The 8363-nt window shown below is 39.9% G+C and overlaps 1 protein-coding gene across 1 annotated transcript; it reads left to right on the forward strand.

Annotated features, from left to right (window-relative positions):
• Positions 1-2255: 2255 nt before the first annotated feature.
• Positions 2256-8155, forward strand: UTP23 (UTP23 small subunit processome component). The gene is made up of 3 exons (XM_030875647.2): positions 2256-2544; positions 5970-6144; positions 7338-8155. The coding sequence occupies exons 1-3, from the start codon at positions 2357-2359 to the stop codon at positions 7719-7721; spliced, it is 747 nt and encodes a 248-aa protein (XP_030731507.2). The 5' UTR covers positions 2256-2356; the 3' UTR covers positions 7722-8155.
• The last annotated feature ends 208 nt before the right edge of the window (positions 8156-8363 follow it).

The raw sequence follows: 8363 nt of genomic DNA on the forward strand, positions 1-8363 counted from the left end.
ACTGAATGTCTATTTGGCCTGGAAAATATCCAGTGTACTGACCTGAGGAAAAAAATAGCAGCTAGCAATGCTGAGACATTACTGTTCCTGCACTCTAATGTCAAAAAAATTTTCAATGACTATTAAAAATTTTTAATTAAAAATTTTTAATAATATTATAATAATTTTCAAAGTAAAATTTCAGATTTAAACTTATAACCAAATAGTTTCTCCAATAATGGCAATATTTGGCTTCTGCCTTTTGTTGTGGCCAAATATTGATTTTCCAATACCAGGTCATTTGGCATCAGGCCAAAATGTATTCAGTGGACCATTTAATGAAAATGTCCCATTGGGTAAATAGTGATGCTTTACTGCAGACAGTCCTTCTGGAACACCAATATGCATAATAAATGACTTGGGGATATTGTAATAAATGTCACTTCCTCTCTGATTAGTATCCCTCTCCCTCAGTACTTGTTTTGAATCAGAAATGGGCATATTAAACAAGCACACTAAGAACTTTTCTGCAGGTCCTAGGATCATGTTTTGAGAAACACTGCTGTAACAGAAAATTCTGTTTTAGATTTGATAATCAGCAGTATAGACTGTCTTCTTATTTGTGAAATAAGGGTCAGTTGTGTAAATAGCACTGTCATATACATAGAGCTTGAAAAAAATGCTACAGTCTAGTAAATTAAAAAAAAAAACACAAAAAAACTAGAGTATGACTCAAATCCCTAGTCCTGAACCTCATTTTTCTTAGTAGTGAAACGTGGCTAACAGGATGGAGCTGGTAGATAAATCTGTGAGCCTGTTTTTAAAACTGTTTTAACTGTTTTGCAAGGCTGGGATAGTATATTTTCTGTCTTTGGCGGGATTATAGTCAGAGTGGGGTGTTGGCACACAGGGATAAAGAGAGTATTCAGATTGGAAGGTCATGAGCAATTATACTCAAGAACCATAAATCCAATCCTACAATAACTCTTCATGTCTTCCAATTCCTAAATTTATTTTCAGTTAAATGAAAGCAGTCATCTAAGGGGTGTTGTGCTGTGAATCAAGACAGGGTTAACATTATAGAAGATTTTGGTTCCAATTTCATAAATCTATATCTTCAAATAAAACCCCAAATGCAAATAACACATCTCGATCACTTTGTAAGTTATTTTTCTGCATTGGTTCTTTCTCTCAATCTTTAGCTAAAACGAGATTTGGGACAGATTCCAGGCCAGAAGAAAAAATGCAAAATTCCATACTCCCCATTCTTTGGTTATTTTGCCTAGAATTGAAGTGGATATGTGGCAGTTAGCCACGGGGGAACTCAAAATTTTCAGATTTACTCTCTTCATTAATCAAGTTGAGCAAGTAATTTCTAAACTTTCGGTCAGCTTTGTACCTCCCTGTTAGTAGCCCAGTATGTCGTTCTCCTACCTCAGAGACTATAGACATAAAAAGCGTTCTTAAAAGTCATCTAGTCCTGCCAACCTATTTGACAGTGAGGAAGCTGAACCCGTTTCTTGGGGAGTTGCTCAAGGTCAAATGGCTTGGGTGAGGGGCAGAATTAGCACTCTAGTTTAGGGACACTGACTCTTGGAAAACGAAGTTCTTGAATAAGTCTTCCGGAAACACTCCATGCGAGTGATTTAGGATGGTCTCCAGGAGAAGAGGAAATGCAAAACGATGAGGACTTTTTGCCCTGACATTTGGCTCTTCAGTGGGAGTGGTCCTATGGCGGGAATGTGTGCGGGAGGTGAGGGGGAGTGCAAGAATATTTGAACTTCAGGCAGGCGACCTGAGTTCCGGTGATAGTTCTGACACTAAAGAACCACGTGCCCTTAGTAAACGTGCTTAACTTCTTTATAGGAAGGCAATCACTACAAACCTGCCCAATCATAGTCACCCAATATACTTTGGTCGCTTTCTTCCCTCATTTGAGAATTATTAACATTAAAGGGAAAAATATAAGGTATATTACCTAGAACAGTGCCTAGGACATATTAAGGCTCAATATTTTCACTGATTATTATTATACCGTGGATTTTTCAGACGCCGCGCCAGGTAACGCGCAAGAGGCAGTGTGTATTTTTTTTAACCTGGACCATGACTGCGCATGTGCGCCTCTAATCGAGCACTTAGTCGTTTTCCCACTTACAGACAAGCTCCGCCCCCGAGGGCGTGTCCCTTAAAGCGCGGGCACCGGGTAAAGCGCGCTCTCGTTTGGGAGTGACGTAAACCAGGCCCACAGATGGGGTGTTTGCTTCCGGGGCCAAGGGTTTTTCATTTCCGGGAGAAGCCCGTCTTGCCGATAGCGGGCTGTGTGGGGGGAGTTCGCTGCTGCTTTCTGGTCCGGTGGCTCGCTCCGGGAAAGCCAGGCATGAAGATCACGAGGCAGAAACACGCCAAGAAGCATCTTGGCTTCTTCCGCAACAATTTTGGGGTCCGCGAGCCGTACCAGATCCTGCTGGACGGCACCTTCTGTCAGGCGGCTTTGCGGGGCCGCATCCAGCTGCGGGAGCAGCTGCCCCGCTACCTCATGGGGGAGATTCAGCTGTGCACCACCAGGTGGGCCTGGCTGGTCCGGGTGGAGGCGCGGGGGCCCCGCGGGTGCGGTAGAGGCGAGGCCGCTGCTCGCAGGCATCCATTGGGAGCCCTCGAGGGGCAAAGCGCGCCGCCCACGCGGAGCTGACAGTTCAGCGGGACCGCTAAGGAGGGTGGGCGAGTATCTACCAAGTAGATAGACAGTATAAGGTCCGGCGAGTATTCATCTTAACCTGGAGGCTAAGAACACGTGCTTTGCCGTTCGACCTGGTTTCCAGTATTGGGCCCAGTTCTACCAGCTTTGTGATTTCGGACAAGTTACTTAACCTCTCTGAGCCTTGGATTACTCATTTGTAGAAAAAAGCTCGTAACTACTTAACACACTTCCTATAAGTCGGACGAGGTGTAGAGCGTTTATTGGTATCTCAGACCTGTATCCTCTAAGTGATTGCTTGTTGTTTGCATAGCTTTTCCCAGTTTAAGAATTTTTGAAGCTTCACAACTGCCCCATGATGTAATATCTTCGATTCCCAGAAAGATAAGTCAGGACTCGATGTTTCCTAACTTTGTGCAAGGTCATTTGTTTATTCAGCTGTGTTTATTGAGCACCAGCCATACGCCAAGCACTGCTCTAGCAGAGGATAACTTGATGAACAGGACGATCTCCCAGCCCGTATGGCCAGCGAAGTGCATAAATCAACCTCTAATTGGTGTGTTTTGACCCCTAGTTTCCTCACTTCTTCAAACACCTAAGATGGAATCTTGGGGGGTTGACTGGAGGAAAGATGGAATCAAGGAAGGTTCCACAGAGGAGATAACTTTTGAGCCCAGTCACGGTTCAGTTCTGAGGGGAAGGACATTTTTTGAGTGAAAGAAAAGAGAAGTGACTTGTAGGGACCTCTTGAACAAAGGAGTGGAGTGGAGTTGTGAAATGCCAGGGAAAGAGATTAGAGCACAGCGTATATTTGGGAAAGAAGCTGATAAGAAGATAAGTTGAGTCTGCATAATGAAGAACTACTATTCATAAACTTAGTTTTGTTTTTTTTTCCTTTGTAGAATATTTCCTTTAAAAAGTGAACAGAGAAAATTTAAATGACCTATAATACCACACCAGTGACTGACCACTGTTAGCATGTGGTGTATCATCCAGTTCTTTACACACACACACACACACACACACGAATGGGCTCTTACTCTGCATGTGATATTAATGGCCTGCTTTTCTCACATAACACTACTCCATGAACAGCTTTCTATATTCAGAACTTCATGTGGGTTTCATTCAAGCAGAGCCTCAAATGGGTCATAGTTACCCCCTAAGTTTTGATCCCCATCTCCTTCAGAGCTCCCAGACAAGTTCTCAGATGGTGTGTGCCCCAGAGTTGATTGCTTCTGGCTACAAGCCTTGTCCACTTACCCCTGTCTGCCATAGAAATATTAACATTTTTAATACAGGGCTGTAATATAAAAAAGGTTGAGAAGTACTGCATGAAATTATATTCTGCAGCATTTTTCCCCCTAAAGAATTTATTTTAACTTATGGGATATTTTATACATACACAAAAATAGAATAGTATAACGAAACGTCTGTCACCCAGTTATTGCAATTATTTACATGGCCATTCTTTTTTTTTGGCTACCTCGGGTGGGTCTTAGTTGCAGCATGTGGGATCTTTCGTTGAGGCGTGCAGGCTTCTCTCTAGTTGTGGCTCGTGGACTTAGTTGCCCCGCAGCATGTGGGATCTTAGTTCCCTGACCAGGGATGGAACCTGCGTCCCCTGCATTGGAAGGCGGATTCTTAACCACTGGACCGCCAGGGAAGTCCCAACATGGTCATTCTTATTCATTTAAGAATAAGTTACTGCTAGTTTATTTTAAAGCATATTATTGTCAATTCTTGGTGTGTATCAAGAGATAAATGCTATCAGACCTGATAAGTATCTTCTAGAAAAGATAACTGCAGCTATGTGAGGGGTAAGTTGGAGAAGCAAGAGAATGAAGAGCAAGAAGAAGAAGAAGAAGCAAGAGAATGAAGACATGCACGTTTTGTTTGTGGTTGTCTAGTCAAGAAATAATGGGAGCCTGAACCTGAGAGAGGAGAGGTGGGAATTTCACAAGGAGATGTTACAGAGGTAGATTCCAACAGCTGAGATAGGACTACCACTGATGGGGTAGGGGCAGGGGTAGGAGTGAGGAAGCAAAGGTTAAATAGGATTTCTGATTTCGAAACAGTATCTGAGAAGATAATAAATTCAAAGAGGTAGCAAGCCCTGGAGAAGTCTGGAGGCAGGAAAGTAGTTTGATTTTAGACATCGTGAATTTGACAAAGAGCTGATGGCGGGTCATCCACAAGAAATATTCAATAAGTAGTTGGCAATTTAGGCCTGAAACTCAAAATGGATGACTTTAGAAGCAAAATCTCTTAAAAAAATCAAAAACTAATGGTGTGATAAAGCAGGTGAGGCAAGGTAGAATCAGGCAAGGGCTGGCTAAGGTTGAGAAATCTTTGACTCAGTAGTTCTCGTCGTAATGTTTAAGAGGAAGTACCTGGGGAGCTTATTAAGATGCTAATGTTTGACTCCACAAGGAGTTCAGATTTGGGGATGAGAAAGGAGCTAGAAATTAATATCACTGTGTCATTCCGATAGGGGTAGTTTATAGATGACACTTTGAAAAACATTGCCTGATATTAATATGAAAATGCAAAGTGAAAGAAAGTTGTGATTGTTTTTAAACACGCCAGTGACTTGAGAATGTTTACTTTTCTAAGCTGAAAATATTCTGAAGGTGCACCGATTTGCACTTGAAGAAGCCTGTAGCACTGTGGTTGGTCCAAAGCATCTATCGTCAAACTACTTAGATTCACATTTCAACTCTACCTCTTATTAGTTGTTTGAATTGGGGCATGTTACTTGAAATCTCTCAGAATGAGGTGTTCTAAAATAAGGATAATTTTACAGTAAGCTGCCCTCATACTGTATAGCACAGGGATCTCTACCTTATGCACTGTGCTAATCTGAATGGGAGGGAAGTCCAGAAGGGAGGGGATATCTGTCTGTGTGTGGCTGATTCATTTTTTGCAGTGGGAGCTAACACAACATTGTAAAGCAACCATACTCCAAGAAAAATTAATAAAAATAAATAAATAGAATAAAAGTAGAAAAAAAATAAAGTAAGCTGCCCAACTTTGTAGGGCTGTTTTGAGATAAGCGAGAATTTATGTAAAGGCAGTTAGCATGCTGCCTGCACATAAATGCTCAGTACATGTTAACTGTTTATTATGTTCCTTCTACTTGGTGTATGCATTTTTCGGGTCTTTTAAGAGTGAAATGCTTAATGTATGGTTTGTAGTTTAAAAAGAAGAATTGGGTATTTTTTTTTATAATTTATGTGAACAACAGATATGCGTCTGTTATAATTGTGAGCTGCTAATAACTTTTTTTTTTCAGGTGTGTGTTAAAAGAGTTGGAAACATTGGGAAAGGACTTATATGGGGCAAAGCTGATTGCACAAAAATGCCAGGTTCGAAACTGTCCCCATTTCAAGAATTCAGTGAGTGGATCAGAATGTCTGCTTTCCATGGTGGAAGATGGGAATCCTCACCATTACTTTGTGGCAACACAGGTGATACCACTTTTAAAACCAGAGTCAATCTTAATCATTTCTATTTATACTCCATATGGAGCTATTTATCGTTAGAAAAAATTAGGTGGAAGTGGTTTAAGTGTTTCAACTTTTTAAAATGCACGCTTTCAAGTTAATTTGTAGTCAACAAAAGCAATTGTCATTTCAGAATTTGAGGAGAGAACATTAAGCATAATGATTTTCTTCTAAATTACTGAAGTTTCCTTTTGTAAAATAAAAATTATTGACAGATGTGATGATATGTTTTGGGGCTCTTGAAGGGAAGGGAAGTAGAGCAAAGATTTTACATTTTATGTTTATGCATGTTTTTTCACGTTCCCGTGTTTCATATTATTTCTTAGAAAGTCGTGTTTCATATTGTTTGAGACTATACCTCCAGTATGGAACTGTTTCAGGCTTTTAAAGACTGGGAAGCAGGGGAGGAGAGACTCTCAGGGTCGATATTAATGAATAAGCTTACACACATACAGATTTCCTTAAATTTGCTTGTAGGATTATAAAATTACACAATTAGAAGCAGAGCTGAGTCTAGAATCTGAATCAGCTAATTCCAACTTTATTTCTATTCTTTCAATCTCTGTGAGCATTCTTTTTTTTTTTTTTTGTGGTACGCGGGCCTCTCACTGTTGTGGCCTCTCCCGTTGCGGAGCACAGGCTCCGGACGCGCAGGCTCCGCGGCCACGGCTCACGGGCCCAGCCGCTCCGCGGCATGTGGGATCTTCCCAGACCGGGGCACGAACCCGTGTCCCCTGCATCGGCAGGCGGACTCTTAACCACTGCGCCACCAGGGAAGCCCTCTGTGAGCATTCTTGACCCTTTCTGAAACATATCTCAGAGTAGAAATGAGGAACATCACCTAGTATATTTACCTTTGCATTAGTTTGTAATTCGAGGTCCTAGAAAATTTATGGTCTTAGAATATTGATCAATATAAAATATTGATAAATCCCATTCACATTGTTGCCACTTAACTGTGGTCAGTTTTTATGTTTTTCTTCCTTTCTTTATCATAAAATATACTCCCATTAGTAAGACCTAACTGATTTGAAAAGTAAAACCTGGGATCTCTTTTATTTTCAATATAGCCCACTTTAAGTTCTTAGAAATCTCTTTAAGGCATCTGATTCAATTGATATATTTGAAGTAAATAGTTCTATTTTTGTTTTTAATAGGATCAGAATTTGTCTATGAAAGTAAAGAAAAAGCCTGGAATTCCTCTCATGTTCATTATTCAGAACACTATAGTCTTGGACAAACCTTCTCCAAAAACAATTGCATTTGCTAAAGCAGTAGAGTCAGGTCAGCTTGTCTCAGGGCAAGAGAAACAAGGTATCAAGCAACTCAAAGAGGAACAGGGTTTAGTAAAAGACCCTGAACAGAGAAGAAAAAAAAAGCACAAGAAAATAAGTGGCCCTAATCCTCTTAGCTGTTTGAAGAAAAAGAAAAAAACACAGGATACAAACTCATCTGCCTCTGAAAAGAAAAGAAAAAGAAAAAGAATCCGAAACAGATCTACCTCAAAAATACTTTCCGAAAAGCAGAATGCAGAAGGGTAATGAGTCCTTTGGATACTTTTAAAGACATGCAAATATGAAAATGAATTTCTTTTTGAAACTGTAGAAGTACTTATGTTAAAAGACTAAACTTATTTTTGTAAATGAATATTGGCCCACAAGCCTTTGTATAAAATTATTTGTTAAAAAAAAAAACCCAGAATGGATGGATTTAGGTGTGATCATGTTCACTTTTCTTAGAGAATTTGGAGGTTGTTTTTTAATGTAAAACTGTTGTCTCTTTCTGTCTTACTGCTGCCCACCACCCTCCAACATTATATGCAGATAGTTTAAAAAAATCATATAGTACCAAAACACTTGTGACAAAAAAGAGGTAATCCCTTTTTCACATTCACAAAGGAAACTTTCTCTTTCAACTCATGTAGTGGTTTTAGAATTTACATGTACATTTCCAAATAAAATGAATCTGCTGCTACCTTTGGATCTGCCCATTATTTATTGACTTCCTACTAGAAAGAGTAGAAATTTTGCTTACTTATTTTACTCCACCATTTTTCTAATATATTAATATTTCAATCTTTATACATCCCAAATTCAGTATTTTCATTTTGATGACTATAAACTCTGTTTACCGCTAAACCAAGTAGCCTGCTATGGTTGATTATGTTACTTTTTTGTTATTCC

The sequence above is a fragment of the Globicephala melas genome, chromosome 17 (genome assembly GCF_963455315.2).
Source record: "Globicephala melas chromosome 17, mGloMel1.2, whole genome shotgun sequence".
Classification (NCBI taxonomy): Eukaryota; Metazoa; Chordata; class Mammalia; order Artiodactyla; family Delphinidae; genus Globicephala; species Globicephala melas.

What these genes read in the sequence shown, in the direction of transcription:
- UTP23 (XM_030875647.2), top strand. Translation starts at nt 2,357, where the DNA reads ATGAAGATCACGAGGCAGAAACACGCCAAGAAGCATCTTGGCTTCTTC. An exon ending in ATTCAGCTGTGCACCACCAG is followed by an intron (nt 2,545 to 5,969) that starts GTGGGCCTGGCT and finishes TTTTTTTTTCAG; the next exon opens with GTGTGTGTTAAAAGAGTTGG. An exon ending in ATTACTTTGTGGCAACACAG is followed by an intron (nt 6,145 to 7,337) that starts GTGATACCACTT and finishes TGTTTTTAATAG; the next exon opens with GATCAGAATTTGTCTATGAA.